At 44.2% G+C, this 22,173-nt stretch overlaps 1 protein-coding gene across 1 annotated transcript in view; it reads right to left on the bottom strand.

Moving 5' to 3' along the window:
- Positions 1–22,173, bottom strand: part of LOC129698048 (high affinity cationic amino acid transporter 1-like) — a 67,421-nt gene that overhangs the window by 21,201 nt on the left and 24,047 nt on the right. Inside the window, exons 3-6 of the mRNA XM_055636886.1 lie at positions 13,865–14,023; positions 12,565–12,739; positions 5,188–5,318; positions 4,422–4,644 (exon numbers count right to left, since the gene is read on the bottom strand). Coding sequence (XP_055492861.1) covers positions 4,422–4,644; positions 5,188–5,318; positions 12,565–12,739; positions 13,865–14,023 — 688 coding nt within the window. The remainder of the gene's footprint in view (positions 1–4,421; positions 4,645–5,187; positions 5,319–12,564; positions 12,740–13,864; positions 14,024–22,173) is intronic.

The following is a 22,173-nucleotide window of genomic DNA, read 5'->3' as shown; positions in this document are numbered from 1 at the left end:
TGAATGTCTGGTAATGTGGCGTCTTGACACCTTTAAATATATTACCAAAAGAATATTTGCTGCAGTTATGGCCTTTGGCCATCTCTTGTCAGTTAGTGTAATGTTTAACCTGTCAGATGGGTATGGTCGGTTTTAACACCTATTATCATAAAATGCCTATAGAAATTTCCTTGCAACCTGTATATTTTGTTTTGAAATGAAATTGAAATGAAATGATAAATTTATTGTGTGGGAAGCAGAGACGAAATGCATTTTTAGCATGCGGTTGCCCGCGCCTGCCGCCGTACAGGCAATAGCAAACGACAGACTCCCATGCTATGGCCCATGCCCATTGTGCTATCTGTCGCCTATAAATTATGTGGGAAGCGAGAGTGTTTCTGTACCAATAGCAATAACGACCCATGCTATGGCCATGTTATGGTAATTTTCGGTTCTTCACAGAAAACATGCTTGCATCAATCTGTAGTGTGCATGGTTAAGCATATATGTTACCATGGTCCAGGATTTATTGACACAGGTTGATCATACGCTGAATAATCCAACCACATTTTAGTTTGGAAGTGGAAAGAACTAATAGAAATTGCATTAATTGCAATGTGTAAAAAGAGTTGAGATACTGTCTTATAATTTTGCTGCATGTCATTGTGGGATATATCATGTCTTGATTGGTGAATATGTTTAGTTTGTGACTTTATTTGAAGCAGAAATAATATGTGAATGCTTCATTGAGTATAATTCCGACTGGTAACTACGCACTTCGTCCGAGCACATTATCGCACGCGTCATGCAAGCCATCTTAAATGACCACCTAAACTGTCATTTGGCAACCTAAAAAGCTGCCAAGGTTGCCCGGCTGGCAACAGGGAAAAAAAGTTAAACGAGAGCCCTGCTACACTGCACTGCCTCAATCACAAGGATGTCCTTCCTCAAATTAGGAGACCAAAACTGTACACAATACTCCAGGTGTGGTCTTACCAGAGCCCTATACAACTGCAGAAGAACCTCTCTGCTCCTATACTGAAATCATCTTGTTATGAAGGCCAACATTCCATTACCTTTCTTCACTGCCTGCTGTACCTATAAGCCAACTTTCAGTGACCGGTGTACACGGACACCCTGGTGTCGCTGTATCTCCCCTTACCTAACCTAACCCCATTGAGATAATAATCTGCCCCCTTGTTTTTGCCACCAAAGTGGATAACCTCACATTTATCTATATTATACTGCATCTGCCTTGCATCTGCCCATTCACTCAACCTGTCCAGGTCACCCTGCAACCTCCTAACATCCTCTTCACAGTTCACACTGCCACCCAGCTTTGTGTCATCCGCAAACTTGCTAGTGTTGCTCCTAATTCCCTCTTCCAAATCATTAATATATATGGTAAATAGTTGCGGCCCCAATACCGAGCCTTGCGGCACTTCACTCGCCACTGCCTGCCATTCTGAAAAGGACCCCTTCACTCCTACTCTTTGCTTCCTGTCTGCCAACCAATTTTCAGTCCACGTCAACACCCTAACCCCAATACCATGTGCTCTAATTTTAGTCACCAGCCTCCTGTGCTCCCCATCAATCCATTTTACTTGTCACATCCTCAAAAAATTCCAGATTAGTCAGGCATAATTTTCCTTTCATAAATCCATGCCGACTTGGACTAATCCTTTTATTGGTATCCAAATGCCCCATTATTACCTCTTTAATAATTGACTCAAGCATCTTTCCCACCACCGAAGTCAGGCGAACTGGTCTGTAATTCCCCGTTTTCTCTCTCGCTCCTTTTCTTGAAAAGTGGGATAACATTAGCTATCCTCCAATCCACAGGAACCGATCCTGAATCTATTGAACATTGGAAAATGATCACCAATGCGTCCACTATTTCTAGAGCCACCTCCCTGAGGACCCTGGGATGCATACCATCAGGCCCAGGGGATTTATCATCCTTCAATCCCATTAGCCTACCCAATACTATTTCTCGCCTAAAGAAAATTTCTTTCAGTTCCTCTACCCCCTTAGATCCTCTGTCCTCCAGTACTTCTGGGAGATTGTTTGTGTCTTCCTTAGTGAAGGCAGATCCGAAGTACTTGGTCAATTATTCTGCCATTTCCTTGTTCCCCATAATAACTTCACCCGTGTCTGCCTTCAAGGGACCCACATTTGACTTTGCTATTCTTTTTCCTTTAACATATCTAAAGAAGCTTTTACTGTCCTTTACATTCCTGGCCAGCTTCCCCTCGTACTTCAACTTTTCAGGCCGTATTGCCCGTTTTGTTTCCTTCTGTTGTCCTACGAAAGTTTCCAATTCCTCTGGCTTCCCGTTACTCTTTGCTGTGTTATACATCTTTTCTTTTAGTTTTATTCTATCCCTAACTTCTCTTGTCAACCACAGTTGCCTCCTACTCCCCTTAGAATCTTTCTTCCTTTTTGGAATGAAATGATCCTGCGTCTTCCGGATTATTACCTGAAATTCCTGCCATTGCTGTTCCATCGTCATTCCTGCCACAGCTCCTCGCTCATGCCTTCATAGTCCCCTTTGTTCAACTACATCACTGACACTTCCGATTTAACCTTCTCCTTCTCAAATTGCAGATTAAAACTAATCATATTATGATCACTACCTCCAAGCGGTTCCTTTACCTCAAGTTCTCTTATCAAATTTGGTTCATTGGACAACACTAAATCCAGAATTGCCTTTTCTCTGGTCGGCTCCATTACAAGCTGCACTAAGAATCCATCTCGGAGGCACTCTACAAACTCTCTTACTTTGGTTCCTGAACCAACCTGATTTTTCCAGTCTACTTACATATTGAAATCACCACAGTGGCATTACCTTTGTTACATGCCAGTTTTAACTCCTGCTGCAAAGTACACCCTACATCCGGGCTACTATTTGGGGGTCTGTAGATAACACCAATTAATGTCTTCTTGCCTATACAATTCCTCAACTCAATCCACAGTGACTCTACCTCGTCAGTCCCTATGTCTTCCCTCACAAGGAACAGAATTCCATCCCTCACCAGCAGAGCTACCCCCCATCCTCTGCCCACCTGCCTGTCGTTTCTATAGGATGTATAACCCTGAATATTAAGTCCCCAGGCCCGATCCTGCTGCAGCCACGTTTCAGTAATCCCCACAATGTCATATCTACCAACCTCTAACTGAGCCTCAAGCTCATCTACTTTACTTCTTGTATTTCACACATTCAAATACAATACTTTTAATTCCTTACGCATCTCACCTTTCACATCAATCCCTATTACACTTGGCCATACTCTCCTATCACTCCTATTCTCCTTGCTCTTCTTCAATGTACCATATCCACTTGAGGGAAGCCAAAATATGTCACTTCCAACAGAACAACCCTGCAGTATTGCAATGACAGTCTATAAGTTTGCAATCAAATCTGTACAACTGCCAAAGGTGAAGAAAAAACATGAATTAAAAAGAAAATCAAGAAATTGCAGATATTGAAAACTTGAAATAAAATCTCAAGACAGCAGGTTAGGGGGAAAGAGAGTCACATGTTTCAGGTGCCAGGACCTTCACGTGACTGTGATGGTCTTGAAATCAGCATCATCTTACTCAGCCATTTAATGAACACTAACATAAGTACAATGCTGAGGCCATGCCAAGCTCTGTAATAAGCAATTGTCTTTTGCAGATATGCCTCACTCAGCAACTGCCCGGCAGAAAGAAAAAGATGATTACAATGTTAATCAGTAAAACATTTCTAAAACTTTAAACAACCCATTCAAAGGACAGAGACAAGTCAATGCCTACTAGGAATACAGTCAGCACCAAAATGGTGGCACTCTCTATTGAGCCTGATTGTCTACAGACTCATTAGGAGGGGTAAAGGGAGTCATTTAAATTCCTAGAAGCAAGCAATAACATGCAGCAAGCCAAAAACGTCAAACGCCTTGTTGAAATTCTTAACGTGCACTCTAGTGATGAAAAGATATAGCGGAATCAGCACAACAATCAGCCCCACCACTGCACACTACCATACTCCCCAAAAGGCTCAAACTAACTGAAGAACCCGACTGCTTTTGTCATTTCTCTATCCACTTTACAACATTAAATACGCTGGTACTAACAACAATATTATATGTATGTTCCAAACAAACAAGAACCAAACAAAATAAAGACTTCAAATCATGCCTCTGAAATGAATTTAATGCCAACATAGCTAAATGGGTTAAGCAGTTTCAAAGTTTTGACCACCTGAACATTTGATTAAATGGAAAATTAGCAGTGAACGATAATGATTCCTTAAACATTTACTGTTCAGCCGTTTCATTTTGTGAATTTTCAGGACCAAAATGCATACTTATTCATGCACACTAAATGTCAAAATTTCTAAAGAAACATTTGCATCCAATCCAATCAATGACCAATTTAAGAAAACAAGATTGTGCAAATACCTGGTGGAGAGAGCACAGAGCGAACCCACTGCAACAGCATATTTCGCCCCATCCCATCCAATGTATTTGAAAGCGACTGGCAATGGGCTGTTCTTGTCCAGTAAATAATATGGCATCATCAAAGTAAGGGCAGCAGATACTCCAAAATAGGCAACAAAACAGATCAAAAGGGAAGCAACGATTCCGAACGGAATGGCTCGCTGGGGGTTTTTTACTTCCTCACCTAAAACAAAGTGGAAAAAAAGCAATGTAAAACCTTAGACTGCACATTTCTGGTGCATCATAATAGCTCAACAGCCACATTCAAGTGAAAGGAAAGCCCAGGTAAGTAGTATTAACTGTTGGAAATGTTACAGTTTAGCTCTTAATTTCCTGCATGCTTCTCGATACCCTGCAATAGACTTTACTGTGCCTGGTTCAAACAGCTAAAATTTATCACCAGTTCTTTACCAAAAAGTACCCAGGTTGCAATTATTAATAGTATTTTATAGGGCAAGTGGGATGGGGGTGAGGGGGTGGGGGGATGTAACCCGAAGCCTAATGCGAGCCAGTTACATCACCATGTATCCTTCAGGAATCAAAAGCGGGATCTTAAATAGCACTGGCAGTTTAGCACAAAACAATCCTTTGGCTTCTATCAAAATTAACCTGGAGTATCGTGGTCAGCACAGTTTCAAAAGAAAAACTTGTTCAGATAGTAGTCAGAAACGTGCAGCCAATTAAAAACAAATATCATCCATATATTATGACTTTGTTTTCTCCTCACCTGTAGTTGCAATACAATCAAATCCTACAAAGGCATAGAAGCACGTCGCTGCACCCGAAAGCACTCCTGAAAAGCCATATGGCATAAATCCCCCAGCGCCATAATGCCAGGTACCGTCTCCTTCAGTGAAACTGGAAGAAAAAATATAAAGAATTTAATTTTATGAGTGAACAGTCTGGGATCGTGATTAATATAATAGTTGTGCCAAGTATTGTTTCTCAAGATCTACCTTAGTGATTTCAGAGACAGCGGAATGTTTCACCTGGCTGGATTGTCCAGAATCAGAGGTCACAGGGAGCAAGATATTTAGATGAAGAGAAATTTCTTCATACATTCACAAATAAGGTGAACCTGTGTGGTTAACTAGCTTTAAATGAAATAGATTTGTAAACAAAAAGGCAAAGATATGTGAGAGTAGAAGTGTGATTGTAATTAACAGCATTGCAAACCACTCCTATTATTATATTTTGATGTTAACTGAAAATATGGGCTGATGGACCTCATCCCAAGATCCCAAAAGGAGGGGCTAGGTTAGGGAGCAAGCCAATGCTTTGGTTTAAATTTTCTACAATTCTCCCAATTTAGGGAACAGTTCCATGAGATTGGAAAAGAAACATAACGTTTATTTAAAAAAAGGGAGACAAAAAAACAGTTAAAAAAAAAAAAAAAAATGCTAGTTAGTTAACATTATCTGCCGTGTGAAAATATCAGCAAAGATTAAAAAGGTAAATATTAAAATAATTAAGGTAACCAGGCAAACTCAACATGGATTTGTGAAAAGGAAAGGAAAGAAATAGATGTTTGACCAATCCATTGAAGCAGTAACGTGCAAAAAGCTCAGTGTCAAGAGATAAAATTAGGTTGGAGGGGAGACATAGGGGGTCAGGGGGTACATAACAGATCTATAATTAAGTGAGCGGACACGAACTTGCAAGCAATATAATGTAGAAAAATGGTACTTTATCATTATGATGTGAAAAATTATATAAATGATGAGAGATAAAAAGTACTATGGGATCTGCAGAGAACTATAAAAATAACATGCCAGCACTAAAACTAATTCAACAAGTAATTAGAATGTTATTGCTCATTGCTGGAAGATCCAAATAGAGAAGTAGGAGTGTTATGTTCCTGTTTTAGAGGGCATTGTGAGAACACATCTAAAGTATTGTGTTAAATATTAAATCCTTCCTTAAACTGTAAGTTCAGTGAAAGTTTACAAGACTAAAGCCCCTATCCCACTCTCACGACCTAATTGGCGACCTCTGCCGAGTTTTCCCTTCACTCATACTCGCAGCATGGTCGCCACGAGTTCGTAGGAGATCTTCGTAACTCTTCCTCATGCTCGTGAGTGGTCTCCGCATACTCGTGACCTCAAGTAGGTCGCAGTGTTTTTTCCAGCCTGATAAAAAATGTTCATGAGTAAAAAAAAAGGTCGTCATGGAAAACATTTTTTTTTACTTTTTACTCGTAGGTAGGTCGTGATGCTAGTCGTAGGAGGTCGAAGGTAATAGCTCCGGGTGAAAAAAAAAGGTCAGTCGAAAAAAAAAGTTGTTTAAACAGCAGAACGTCACATCTGTCACTCCAAGGCATGTTCATTCATAGCTGGAGAGTTTTGCTGGAGAGGAGACTTGTGTTTTAAGAGATGGCACTAAAAAGGCAGCAGCTCAGGGGGAGGGCACAACCCTAAAAAAAACCTGCCATGCAGGTGTTGCCCACCCAGGAGGAGTAGTGGCAGGAAGTGATGCCCAGGAGGTGATAATGCAGGAGGAGGTAACCCTGCATGAGACACCCCTGGAGGAGGAGACCAGAGTGGTAGTATATGTCCCCACCACCACCCCATCCTTCACTGCCTCAATTCAAGACAGCAAAGCAGCCCTTTCTCCTGTGTCTGACACAGCATCAGAGGCAGATGCCCCGTTGGTGGTGAGGGAAGGCTGGAGGAAGGTTATGACCTACACCTTCACCAGGCAGCAGGAGAGGGTCCTTGAGGAATGGTTCCAGCAGAATGCCATCCTGTACGAAAAGGAAAATGAGGGGTACAGAGACAGGGACAAGAATGGCACGCTTGTCCATTTTACTTAAAGTTCCATCTTTTGTCAAAGCCCAGCACCACTCTCTTCCAGTCATCTGGTGTACTGGGACGGTCCATCACATCATCTCCATTCACCCATTGAGATTCTTCTTGTACTTCCTCTTCACCCTTGCTCTTCCCCTTCTGCCTTTCTTAAAAGGCTGCTGAAGCAAAAGGGCTACTGCAAACAGCAGTTGTATTTTTACTAACATCCTCCAAACTAGTTCCTTCCTTGCTTGTATTGTTCACAATAATTTTCCAGAGACCAACGTACATGGTCGAAGCCAGTATTTAACATAGTCGAAGGAGGTCTTCTTCATAGTCGAGGGAGGTCTTCAACATAGTCGTAGGTCTACAACATAGTCTTGGAAGGTCGTACACATAGTCGAGGAAGGTCGTAAGAGGTCGTAGATCATCGCGACCTTGATTTTTTTTTAAAGTCGCTTAAGGTCACCAGAGGTTGTGGTGGAGGTCTTCTAAATGGGACAGGCCTTTAATAATTGGAATGGACCTTATGATGAAATATTAGACAGACTGAGCTCGCATCTATCTGGTGGTGTTAAATAAGAATAACAATGGACTAGATTGAAAGATACAGGTTCCCGTTGAGTCCAGAGAACGGAGGAGGTGAAGATAGAGAGAATGTTTCCCCTTATGGAAGAACCTAGAACGAAAATAAGGAGTCTCGCACTTAAGATAGATGACATACAATTATAGCTGTGAGTTTTTGTAACGTTCTTCCTCAAAGGATGGTGGAAGTCTGAACCTTATTCTTTAAAAGCAGAAGTAGATAGATTCTTGGTATCAAGTGAAAATAGCAGTGTGGAGTTGAGATCACAATCAGATCAACCTGATCAAGTGTACTCTGGGACATTGTAAGATGCTAGGTAAGAAATTGTGGGCCCCTGGTAGATATATTTGTACCACTGATAGCCATGGGTGAGGTGTCTCAAGATTATGGTCAAAGCAGTGCCTTTATTTAAGAAAGGCAGGGAAACCCTTGGAACTACAGGCCAGTGAGCCTTACATCAGTGGTGGACAAGTTATTGAAAGGAATTATGAGGATCTACATCATAATGGAAAGGTAAAGACTGATTTGGAATAGTCAGCATGTAAAATGATTTCTCCCAAATTTGATTAATTTTATTTTTTGAAGGAGTGTCCAAGAAGATTGATGAGGGCAATGCAGGAGATGTTGTCTACATGGACTTCAGCATGGCCTTTAACAAGGCATTACATGGTGGTATAGTAGGTTGGTCCAGAAGGTCAGATCATATGGGATTCAGGGCAAGCTAGCCAATTGGAAAAGAAAAATGGCCTGAAGGTATGAGACTGAAGCTGCATAGCCTATGACTGTTTTCCCTAGAAGGTAGGAAACTGAGGGATGATCGTCTAAAATCATGAGGAGCACAGAAAAGGTGAACAGCCAGTCTTTTCCCCAGGGTAGGGGAGTCAAAAGCTAAAGGACAGAGGTTTAATGTTTGAGGGGAAGGGTCCATTGTGAGAGGTACGGACAGGGGTTTCTGTGGCAACAGATGGGATTCGAGGATGGTGTGCTGCCTCCCTGGTGCCAGGACCCAGGATGTCACGGACAGAGTGCAGAAAATCCTCAAGGGCGAAGGTGAAAAGCCGGAAGTTGTAGTGCATGTTGGCACAAACGATGTCAGAAAGAAGGGGATGAATATTCTGAAGCGTGACTTTAGAGAGCTCGGAAAAATGCTGATAACCAGGGTGGTTATCTCCGGTTTGCTTCCAGTTCCTCGTGCTGGACAGAGCAGGAACAGGGAGATACAGGACCTGAATGTGTGGCTGAAGAACTGGTGCAGGGGGCAGGGATTTAGATTCTTAGACCACTGGGATCTGTTTTGGAGTAAGGGGGAACTGTACAAAAGGGACGGATTGCACCTTGACAGGTGGGGGACCGGCATTCTGGCAGGCAGGTTTGCCACTGCGACACAGGTGGTTTTAAACTAAATAAGGGGGGGAGGGTGTCAAATGGGATAGTCAAGGACTGAGTTAAAGGGAAAGGGAGTAAAGGGATAGTTAATGACCCCAGAATTAACGGGAAAGAAAGCTCACAAAGGGATAGGAGAGTATGGCCCAGTGTAATGGGGATCGATGTGAAAGGTGAGATGCGTAAGGAATTAAAAGTATTGTATTTGAATGCGCGAAGTATAAGAAGTAAAGTAGATGAGGCTCAGTTAGAGGTTGGTAGATATGACATTGTGAGGATTACCGAGACGTGGCTGCAGGAGGATCGGGCCTGGGAACTTAATATTCAGGGTTATACATCCTATAGAAACGACAGGCAGGTGGGCAGAGGATGGGGGGTAGCTCTGCTGGTGAGGGATGGAATTCTGTCCCTTGCGAGGGAAGACGTAGGGATTGATGAGGTAGAGTACTTGGATTGAGTTGAGGAATTGTAAAGGCAAGAAGACACTAATTGGTGTTATCTACAGACCCCCAAATAGTAGCCCGGATGTAGGGTGTAAGTTGCAGCAGGAGTTAAAACTGGCATGTAACAAAGGTAATGCCACTGTGGTGATGGGGGATTTCAATATGCAGGTAGCCTGGGAAAATCAGGTTGGTTCATGATCCCAAGTAAGAGAGTTTGTAGATTGCCTCCGAGATGGATTCTTAGAGCAGCTTGTAATGGAGCCGACCAGAGAAAAGGCAATTCTGGATTTAGTATTGTCCAACGAACCAGATTTGATAAGAGAACTTGAGGTAAAGGAACCGCTTGGAGGTAGTGATCATAATATGATTAGTTTTAATCTGCAATTTGAGAAGGAGTAGGTTAAATCGGAAGTGTCAGTGATGCAGTTGAACAAAGGGGACTATGAAAGCATGAGAGAGGAGCTGGTCAAGGTAGACTGGAAAGGGATCCTAGCAGGAATGACGGTGGAATAGCAATGGCAGGAATTTCTGGGCATAATCCGGAAGACGCAGGATCATTTCATTCCAAAAAGGAAGAAAGTTTCTAAGGGGAGTAGCAGGCAACCGTGACTGACAAGAGAATTTAGGGATAGAATAAAACTAAAAGAAAAGATGTATAACACAGCAAAGAGTAGCCAGAAGCCAGAGGATTGGGAAACTTTCATAGGACAACAGAAGGAAATAAAATGGGCAATACAGGCTGAAAAGATGAAGTACGAAGGGAAGCTGGCCAAGAATGTAAAGAAGGACAGTAAAAGCTTTAGATATGTTAAGGGAAAAAGAATAGCAAAGTCAAATGTGGGTCCATTGAAGGCAAACACGCGTGAAGTTATTATGGGGAACAGGGAAATGGCAGAAGAGTTGAACAGGTACTTCGGATCTATCTTCACTAAGGAAGGCACAAACAATCTCCCAGAAGTCCCAGAAGAGGATAGCTAATGTTATCCCACTTTTCAAGAAAGGAGCGAGAGAGAAAAGGGGGAATTACAGACCAGTTAGCCTGACTTTGGTGGTGGGAAAGATGCTGGAGTCAATTGTTAAAGAGGTAATAATGGGGCATTTGGATAGCAGTACAAGGATTAGTCCAAGTCAGCATGTATTTATGAAAGGAAAATCATGCTTGACTAATCTTCTGGAATTTTTTGAGGATGTGACAAGTAAAATGGATGAAGGGGAGCTAGTGGATGTAGTGTATCTAGACTTTCAGAAAGCCTCCGATAAGGTCCCCGCACGGGAGTATTGTGTACAGTTTTGGTCTCCTAATTTGAGGAAGAACATCCTTGTGATTGAGGCAGTGCAGCGTAGGTTCACGAGATTGATCCCTGGGATGGCGGGACTGCCATATGAGGAAAGTTTGAAAAGACTAGGCTTGCATTCACTGGAGTTTAGAAGGATGAGGGGGATCTTATAGAAACATATAAAATTATAAAAGGACTGGACAGGCTAGATTCAGGATAAACGTTCCCAATGTTGGGCGAGTCCAGAACCAGGAGCCACAGTCTTGGAATAAATGGGAGGCCATTTAGGACTGAGGTGAGAAAAAACTTTTTCACCCAGAGAGTTGTGAATTTGTGGAATTCCCTGCCACAGACGGCAGTGGAGGCCAAATCACTGGATGGATTTAAGAGAGAGTTAGATAGAGCTCTAGGGGCTGGTGGAATCAAGGGATATGGGGAGAAGGCAGGCACGGGTTATTGATTGGGGACGATCAGCCATGATTACAATGAATGATGGTGCTGGCTCGAAGGGCCAAATGGCCTCCTCCTGCACCAATTTTCTATGTTTCTATGTTTAAGAGAGATGTGAGAGCCTACGGTTTCCATACAGCGAGTGATGTGTAGATGGGGACGTGGAAGTACAATTATAACTTTTAAAAGACATTTGGAATGTACATGGATAAGAAAGATTGGGAGGAATATGGTCCAGGCAAATGGAACTAGCCCGATTAAGCAACATATTCAGCGTGGTCAATTTGGGCAGATGGGCCTGTTTCAAGGCTCCATCATGCCATTTATTGATCTGCACTATTTGGATTGTGACAAACTTGACACTCTTTCTTGGCAGCACGTTCAGTTTCAATGACTTTGGATGCCTCCAATGGCTCCAAACACTCACATTCAACTGAATGGTTCTACCTCAGCTGCTATTGTTATTTATCTGTAGTTTTTTTTAAAATATGTATATATTTTTACCTTTTCTTATATATTTAAAATTGCTCTTGTGAATCGCACCGTGGGATTGACTTTTAAATTTCGTTGTACCATGTGCAATGACAATAAAGAGATTCATTCATTCATATATCAATGTCACAATTGTAACAGGCACATGGGAAAGGCCCCAAATGTGCAAGCCCCGTTTAGTACAGGGATACCCTCTTAGGCCTTTTGTGTAACAGAATTTCACAGCCATAAGCCAATGAACACGGTGCTCATTGGCACAGTGAAAAGTGTACGAACATCAATTTCTGGACAATTAATTTTAGTCATCAATGTTGTCCAATACAACTCATTTTATAAAGCACCAACTGATTTATTCAAGTTTCTCTGACGTTGCTGAATTTGGACTTCCTCTATAATTTGTATCTCACTTGTAGTTCTGTATTCTATAATTCATATTTTCTATCTCCCTCCCCATTTTACTATTCACAGGCCTCATACTTCACCCCTCACATATTGGCTATTGATTTGTCCAATAGCTTTTGTGATATTTGCTTCCTTCTGCAGTTGCATGTATTTCTGTTTTTATGTCAATTTTCTCTCTCTCTCTCTCTAGTTCGCACATTACTTCTTCCTCACTCTTACTGACAAGGCAGACAGAATGTTTTCTCCATTTCAAGTTAATCATTAGGTAACATTTTTCCCACTTACTTCTCAGAGCCAGTATTGTTTGTCCCATTAATAAAGGTATTCTCACTGAGCTGCCAATTTTTCAATGAACCTTTTACAAAGCCAGATAGCATGACGAAACATAGCACAAGTACATTGATGCAGGTGAAGACTTTGGTCACCATTGCAGACTCCTTCACGCCAAACGATAATAATCCTGCACAAAAAGAAAATGACATATCAAAAACGCGTACTCCTCTTATAAAATCCTTCTGAACACCCACATATATACTAAATGTTTATCCCAAAGATTATGCAAATTAACAGAATTTCTAAAAGTTTGAACTGTAATATGGTTGACATGGAAACTAAGGAAAGGAAATAATATTACAGATGCTGGAAGCTGAAACCCAGTGTGTTAAGCAGCATCTGTGGAAAAAGTCAGACAAATGTTAATCTGTGAAAAAAGTCAGTCTAAGGCTCCTCTTCAGAACTGAGAGAAAAAGCAAGTTGAGAAGGTGGGGTGAGAAATGGATGGAACAAAGGGGATGTCTAACAGGATGAAATTATGCAGCCATTGAATCATTTAATGGTTTCTCTTTCCGCAGATGCTGCTTGACCAGCCAAGTTCTTCCAGCACTTGTTTTTAATGGAAACCAAGGATGATGTTGAGTCCACAGACATGCATATTAAATCCAAACCCAGGCTGTATTCAGTCCGTCAAACCTCCAGAAGCTATTCAAACAGAGAGCACTATTAATATAGCAACAATGGTGAAATATCAAATAAAAGGAAAATCACTTGGAATACTCAACACCTTGCTTCATTCAGGGCCAAATTAAAGATGTGGACCCAAGAAGTATAAAACTAAGAAATACTTTGTCTTATCTGTATTACTGATTTTGGGTCAAGTGGAGTAAAAATCATGGAACTCCGTATCTCAACAGCATCAAGAAAATATCTTCAGTAGAAAGACAAGGGAGATTCATCATATTCTCATGCAATTATGGGCAGACAATATATAGTGGCACTGCTAATAATACCCATAAGTAATCAAACAACTCTTCCTCTTCCAGAACAACAGCCAAGTAAACTAGTCCCTAAGGTTTAAAGCAATTCATGCAATGATAATCTAGTAAGGACTCTATGCAAATACCTACATGGTTGCAGTATTTGAAAATTAAAAGATCTTTGCTTAATTTCCATAGAGTATTGCAGTCATGTCACATCAATTAAATTTGTAATGACTTAAATTGTACACATTCTGTCACTTCACATTTAAAGTAGCTAAATGATTCACAAGATTTGAAATCAGTAAATAGTACTGCAGAAGAATACATGCCTGTTAGCAGTAAGATTATGAATACAGCGAAAATATCCGGGTACTCTGCCAATATGTTTGGGGCATTCATTGCCATATGTTGATGACAGAATGTTTCAATGCGTTTACCAATGAGCTCATCAAATGTCGCACTCCATGCTCTTGCAACACTTGAAGTTCCTATATCAGAGAGAAAAAAACACTATTTGTTGCTGGTTATTATCAGAAATTAGAATTAATATTTCCTTATGAGAATTTTAAACACAAAGAATCTATGTCAACAGTTTCAAACATTTCAATTAAGCTGAATTTATATCTAATGTACCATTTTCACATGTAGACTGTAATAGTTAAAGCAATGTTAGAGAAAGTAGACAAACTGACCTTTCGAATTATATTACTGCATTTCAGTTTTTTTTTTAAATAACAGTCCATTTGTGATAGAAAGATTCTGTGACATTCGACTAATGCAAGCAAAGCAGAGAATAAATTAACCATCATTCACTATCTAAATGAGGCAAACCACTGTTTGCAGGTTGTATTAACATATCTGACAATAGTAAAATAAACAATTGACATCTTACTAACAGTTGAGCTTGAAATGGTTTGAAATTATTGCATGTCAACTATTCTCAAATGTATTGATAACATCTGGTTAAAGTAATCAAACAAATGCTACATTGCTTCCTGACTTACAGCACATCCAGCATTAGGTGTGAGACAATAAACTCATGGCGGTCAATCTAGAGAGCAGGAACCTAGAGCCTGTGCTCAGGAATAACCACACCTACCGCACCAGCCGCGATGCAAACCTTAGCTCTGCAACTCCACACCAAGGCATGGGGCAATTAAAAGCCTGGGCAGCATTTGGTTCTCTGTGCAGCAATGAGGGCAAGAATTTCTGTTAGATTCCCAGCACAGAAGTGTCAGTAACATGTCACTATATGCAATCCTACAATGATCCAACGTAGCAATGATTCTATTCGTACTCCCGGCCCTGAGAACACATTGAGCAAGGTACCAGCATGCAGTTAGTCATCAATCAACTCATCCAGAGTTTCTTCTTGAGATTCCTGACTTCACACACTTAGCATTCCCAGGGCTCTCACTTAACTTTTTTCTCTCTGTTGCCAACTTTTCAGTTTGCCAAATGACAGTTTAGGTGGTCATTTAAGACGGCTTGCATGACGCGTGTGATAATGTGCTCGGACGAAGTGTGTAGTTACCATTCGGAATCATGCTCAATGAAGCATTCACATATTATTTCTGCTTCAAATAAAGTCACAAATTAAACATATTCCCAATCAAGACATGATATATACCACAATGACATGCAGCAAAATTACAATACAGTATCTCATCTCCTTTTACACGTTGCAATAAATGCAATTTCTATTATTTCTTTCCACTTCCAAACAAAAATCTGGTTGGATTATTCAGCGTATCAACCTCAGTGAGACCAAGTGCGGGCTTGGCGATCACGTCACACAACACCTCCACTCAGTTCCCAATAACCAACCTGATCTCCCGGTGGCTCAGTACTTCAACTCCCCCTCCCATTCCGAATCCGACCTTTCTGTCCTGGCCTCCTCCATGGCCAGAGTGAGGCCCACCACAAATTGGAGGGAGAGCACCTCATATTTAGCTTGGGCAGTTTACACCCCAGCGGTATGAACATTGGCTTCTCCAATTTCAGGTAGTCCTTGCTTTCTCTCTTCTTCCCCTCCTCCCCTGTCGGCTTGCTGCAGAGACCACTCCCTCCGTAACTCCCTGGTCAATTTGTCCCTTCCCACCCAAACCACCCCCTCTCCTGGCACTTTCCCTTGCAAATGCAGGAAATGCTACATTTGTCGCATTACCTTCCCCCGTGACTCCATTCAAGGACCCAAGCAGTCTTTCCAGGTGTGGCAGAGGTTCACCTCCACCTCCTCCAACCTCATCTATTGCATCTGCTGCTCTACATCAGTGAGACCAAGCGTAGGCTTGGCAATCGCTTCACGCAACACCCCCGCTCGATTCGCAATAACCAACCTGATCTCCCAGTGGTTCAGCACTTCAACTTCCCCTCACATTCAGAATCCGACCTTTCTGTCCTGGGCCTCCTCCATGGCCAGAGTGAGGCCCATCGTAAATTGGAGAAGCAGCACCTCATATTTCGCTTGGCCGTTTACCTCCAATTTCAAGTAGTCCCTGCTTTCTCCTCCGCTTCCCAGCTCTCCCTCAGCCCATTGTATCCGCCTCTTCCTTTCTTCTTCACTTCCCTTCCCCCCCCCCCCCCCCCCCCCCCCCCCGGCAACCTCACATCAGTCTGAAGAGGGTCTTGGCCCGAAACAACGCCTATTTCCTTCACTACATAGATGCTGCCTCACGCGCTGAGTTTCTCCAGCATTATTGTCTACCCATTCACACAAGTTCTGTTATCCCACTTTCCTCACCCACTCCTTACACATTAGGGGCAATTTTACAGACAAGTTAAGCTACAAAGCCAATGCGTCTTTGGGATGTGGGAGGAAACCCACACGCTTACAGGGAGAAGGTGCAAATTCAACACAGACAGTGCCCGAGGACAGGATCGAACAGATCTCTGGTATGTGAGGCAGCAAGTCCACCAGCTGTGCCACTATATTTTATTTTCCAACACACAAAAAATTATACGTTGATAACTTTGGTTACTAAAAAACTATCCATTTTCAGTCTTAAATCTCTAAGTGACGCTAAGTTCCCCTTCAGCTACTGTATGTTTTAATTCAGTTCAAGACTATGGGGCAGTACATTGGCCATAAAGTTGCTGCATAAATGTGCCAGAGACCCGGAATTGATCCTGAATATGGGTGGTGTCTGAATGGAGTTTGCTCCTTTTCCCTTTGATTGCATGGGGTTTTCTCCAGGTGCTCTTGTTTCTTTCCACTTTTCAAAGATGTGCAGGAACCGTTTTCAGACCCTTTATTTATATATATATATCTATCTATATATTAAAACTGTGTGTGCGTGTGCGTGTGTGTGGGCGTGCGTGCGTGTGTCAGATTCCATTTTCAGATATTTTTTCAGACTAGATTTTTGGCCTATGATTCCTTGGTTCCAAGACCACATGCTGAAACTCCGAGATTATTTCAATTTCGGTAGAGATTTCACTTTTACCTTCTGAAATCCACTCCTCATTAAATGTTGTCGTGTTTATGTACACATTTTTAATAAAATCCTTCCCCCACCCCCCCCAAAATTCCAAAATGTAAACAAAAACAGCTTTCACCCATAGAATGTTGGTGAACGGTCCATCGTGTGATGTCACAATGCCATTCCTCACAGATATCCAATCGGAATGGATCTCATTTACAAATGCCTTTGCACCAGCCCCAGCCCCCCCCCCCACACACACAGCCTGTGTCGAAGCGCGTGATCACGTGTATGGGAATAGAGAAAGAGGATTGGAGGTGATAGGGAATGGGGAATAGATGGGCTGCCCCTACCCCTTCCACTCTCCCTCACCACTCTTTAACCCTCTCTCCCCGCACCTCTCTCCCTCTCTCCCCCCTCCCCACACACCCCTCCCCACACCCCCCCCCCACCCCCCTCCCCCTCCCTCTCTCCCCCCCCCCCTCCCTATCCCCTCCTCCCCTCTTTCTCTGTCTCTCTCCTCCCCCCCATCCCTCTCCCCTCCCACCCCCCATTCCCTCTCCTCCTCCCACCCCCCTTCCTTTCCCCCCCACCCCTTCCCTCTCTCTCCCCCCGCCCCCTTCCCCTCTCTCCCTCTTCCGCCACTCCCCCTACCCCCTCTCTCCCCACTCTTCCACTTCCCCCACCCCTCTCCCTCCCTCTCTCCCCACACCCCCCTTCACCTGCCCCTCTCCCTCTTCCACCACTCCCCCCTACCCCCCCTCTCCCACTCCCTCCCCATTCTTACTTTTCTCTCCCCCCCCCCCTCCCCATCTCCCTCCCCACCCCCTCTCTCTCCCTCCCCACTCCTTCTCTCTTCTCCCTCTTGCCCCTCCACTCTTCCCCTCTCTCCCCCCCCCCCTTGCCCCTACCCTCTCTCTTCCCACCCACTCCCCCTACCCCTCTCCCCCTCCCTCCCCACTCTTCCACCTCTCCCCCTTCCCCCACCCCTCTCTCCCTTCCCCCACCCCCTTCACCTACCCCTCCCTCCACTCTTCCCCCTCTCCCTCCATCTCCCCCCCACCCCCCCCCCACCCCCTCTCTCCTCCTCCCTTTCCCCCCCTCTCTCCTCACCCCCCTCCCCTCCCACCTCTCTCCCCCTACCCATATCTGCCTCTTCCACCACTCCCCCCTACCCCCTCTTCTCCTCTTCCCCACTCCCCCCCCTCCCCCTCACCACTCTTCCCCCTACCACTCTCCCCCTCCCTCCACTCTCCCCCTTCCTCCTCCTCCTTCTCCCCCCCCTCCCTCCTCTCTCCCCTTCCCCCACCCTTCTCCCCCCCCTCTCACCCCCTTCCCCTCCTCCTTCCCCCCTCCCCCCCTCCTTCCACCCCCCCCCACCCCTCTTCACCCCCATCTCCGCACCACCCCCTTCCCCTCTCTCTCTTGCACCACTCCCCGCCACCCCTCTCCCCCTCACTCCCCACTCTTCCCCTCTCCCTCCCCCACCTCTCTCCTCCCCCCTCCCTCTCTCCCCCCCCCTCCCTTCCCCTCATCCCCACCTCTGTCCCGCCCCTCTAACATCCCCATTCTGCGTTGGTTTTCAGCGGTCGCGGCAAGGCGGCGACTGGACAGCAATGGCGGCCAGATCTCCCACAATGCAAAGGGTGGGAGAAAGTGCCTGGCGCCGGCCAGTTGCCGTGGCAGTGTGTATGTGCAGGGCGGCTGATGATGTGCTGGCCATGGTTGTGCGCATGTGCAGGGGGAGGATGTGCAGGCCGTGGCAGTGCGCATGTGTAAGGCGGCGGGCCATGCCGGCGGATAAGGAGCGAGCGGGGAGTGGAGACCCGGACAAGAATGGCAGGCGGAGAGTGACAGAGAGAGTTAGAGACGGGGCCCCGCTCAGAGTTGAACAATAGGTGTTCTGGGTGCTTGCCAAGCCGGGCAAAATGGCAGGCTTTTTGGTTGCCCGGCAGGACTTTAGGTCGCCATTGGCACCCGGGCAGCCGTTAATTTCGAGCCCTGATTCCACTGCTCCAAGGTTAACTGGTTCCTGCTGAAAACCCAATATACATTGTCTAAATTCGCACCTAACACACAAGGCCTAACAAATACCAAATCAGCACCCTGGTGGTTTGCCATTTCAGGCAGCCATCAATTTATCAAGAAACTGAACTGCCTTGTCCCATCCATCAAATTTCAACAAAACTATCAGATAGTTCAATCAGAATCAAGAATTCAGCATCTGATATATTAATTTCATCACTTCACAAAGCATATACCACCAGGGGTGCTGCACGATTGGCAGCCTCGCTAACAGTCTGTTTACTTATTTGTCTTTTTTTAATTTTTAGTGTGTGTGTTAAAAGTTTGTGTAAATGTTGTTTTATGTTAGGAGAGGTGGAGGGGTCGGGGGAAACTTTTTTTTCCAGTTTCTTACCTTGCCGGAGATGCAATAAATTTCCGGGTCGCATTCTCCGGTCGCTCTGCGGCCTACCATCGATGGAGCTGGAGGCCTCCTCGGACTGACCTTGGGCCCCACTGCAGGGCGTGGACTTATATCGTAGTCGATCCCTTGCCTAGGATCGCTCCAACTGCGGCCTGCGGACTTTACATCGAGAGCTTGCAGTCTAGGGAGAGGCCGTGGATGTTGGGAGCTACAACGACCAGCCCCGACGCAGGGTCAGATCGTCCGGCGCGAGGAAGCAGACACCCACCCCCCCCCCACCCCCATGCAGGACTTGATCGCCTCGACACGGAGGGCCCGTCACCGGCTATGGGAGTCAAGATCATCCCGTCGACGGAGGGTTCGAGGCCCCCGACCACGGGAGAGCAAAGGTAAGAGATTGAACTTTTTTCGGATTCCATCACAGTGAGGAATGTGGAGGAGTCACTGTGATGGGTGCTTATGTTAAAATGTGTTTTGTGTGTTCCATTGCTTTTTATTTGTATGACTGACTTGGCAAATTAAATTCCTCGTAACTTGCAAAACATACTTGACTAATAAAGTATTATTGTGATTGTGATTTTGGAGATAGCGATCACAACTCCAAAAGTTTTAAGATTGTTTTGAATATGGTGAATGCTGGACCGTGCTGGATAAAGAAGGAAATGTGTGCTTGGATGCAAGTTCTAAACAAGTATTTTGCATCTGTTTTCACCGAGGAAAAGTACATGGTGGACGGTGAAATCAGTGTGGAGAATACTAACAGGCAAGGATAGTTTGAGATTAAGAAGGAGGCAGCTTAGTTCAGAGATTCAACGTGGAAACAAGCCCTACTGCTCACAGAGTCCGTGTCAATCAGCGATTACTGGTGTACTAGTTCTATCCTACACACTAGGGACAATTTACAGATGCCATTTAACCTACAAACCTGCATGCCTTCAGGAGTGGGAAGAAACTGGAGCACCCAGAGAAAACCCACGCGGTCACAGGGGGAATGTACAAATTTTGTGCAGAAAGCACCTGTAATCAGGATCAAACATGGGTCTCTGAGGCTGCAAGGTAGCAACTCTACCATTAAAAGGAGATGTGCGGGCCAAGTTTTGTTTTTCAGAGGGTGGCGAGTGCTTGGAACGTGCTGCCATGGGTGGCAGTGGAGGCAGATATAATAGTTTTGTTTCGGAACGTGCACATATGCAGGAAAACGAGGGATACAGATTATATGCAGGCAGATAGAAGTTGGATCAACATCATGCTGGGCACAGACATTGTGGAGCTAAGGGTCTGATCCTGTGCTGCACTGTTGTATGTTATAGACAATAGACAATAGGTGCAGGAGTAGGCCCTTTGGCCCTTCGAGCCAGCACCGCCATTCAATGTGATCATGGCTGATCATCCCCAATCAGTACCCCGCTCCTGCCTTCTCCCCATATGTTCTCACATATCGATGGATTTCTGCAATTACATCGTGATAAAGCCTTACAGGCCAACCAGCCTCAATTTACTGCGGGCTAACACCAAAGATAAACAAGCCTAACCCCTGAAATATTAAGTGTGTAGGAAGGAACTGTAGATGCTAGTTTAAACCAAAGATAGACAAAAAATACTAGAGTAACTCAGCGGGACCGGCAGCATCTCTGGACAGAAGGAATGGGTGACGTTTCAAATCTGAAGAGGGGTCTCGACCTGAAATGTCACCCATTCCTTCTCTTCAGAGATGCTCCATGTCTCGCTGGAGGATTATGTGTCTATCTCTGAAATACTAACTTCAATTGACATTAAAAGCAGAAATATCAAAGATGTAATAAGCCCATTCTCCACTTTGTCAATCACACAACAAATTTCAGATGGCAAACATAGAAACATAGAAATTGTCAAAACATAAATAACTGTCAAAACACCCCTATCCACCTCCCTAAACCCCTGTGATAAAATTCCCATTTGCTACTGGAGCTGCCTGAAAAGTTGCACATTCCAAACAGGTAACTTGATATTCAAGCATAAAGTTGTCACGGTACACCAATCATTGAAAGTAGGCATGCAGGTGCAGCAGGCAGTGAAGAAAGCAAATTGTATGTTAGCATTCATAGCAAAAGGATTTGAGTATAGGAGCAGGGAGGTTCTACTGCAGTTGTACAGGGTCTTGGCGAGACCCCACCTGGAGTATTGCGTACAGTTTTGGTATCCTAATCTGAGAAAAGACATTCTTGCCATAGAGGGAGTACAGAGAAGGTTCACCAGACTGATTCCTGGGATGTCAGGACTTTCATATGAAGAAAGACTGGATAGACTCGGTTTGTACTCGCTAGAATTTAGAAGACTGAGTGGGGATCTTATAGAAACTTACAAAATCCTTAAGGGGTTGGACAGGCTAGACGCAGGAAGATTGTTCCCGATGTTGGGGAAGTCCAGAACAAGGGGTCACAGTTTAAGGATAAGGGGGAAATCTTTTAGGACCGAGATGAGGAAAACATTTTTCACACAGAGTGGTGAATCTGTGGAATTCTCTGCCACAGAAGGTAGTTGAGGCCAGTTCATTGGTTATATTTAAGAGGGAGTTAGATGTGGCCCTTGGGGCTAAAGGGATCAGGGGGTATGGAGAGAAGGTAGGTACAGGATACCGAGTTGGATGATCAGCCATGATCATATTGAATGGTGGTGCAGGCTCGAAGGACCGAATGGCCTACACCTGCACCTAATTTCTATGTTTCTATGTTACACTCAATTTGCGTTCCTGTTGCCGGTCTCTCTCAAATATTCTACATAATCTACACGGAAGTACTGGGATTAGAAC

Source organism: Leucoraja erinacea, chromosome 6 (genome assembly GCF_028641065.1).
Source record: "Leucoraja erinacea ecotype New England chromosome 6, Leri_hhj_1, whole genome shotgun sequence".
NCBI lineage: Eukaryota > Metazoa > Chordata > Chondrichthyes > Rajiformes > Rajidae > Leucoraja > Leucoraja erinaceus.
Note: the sequence above shows the minus strand (reverse complement) of the source record. Positions and strands in the feature narration are given on the sequence as shown.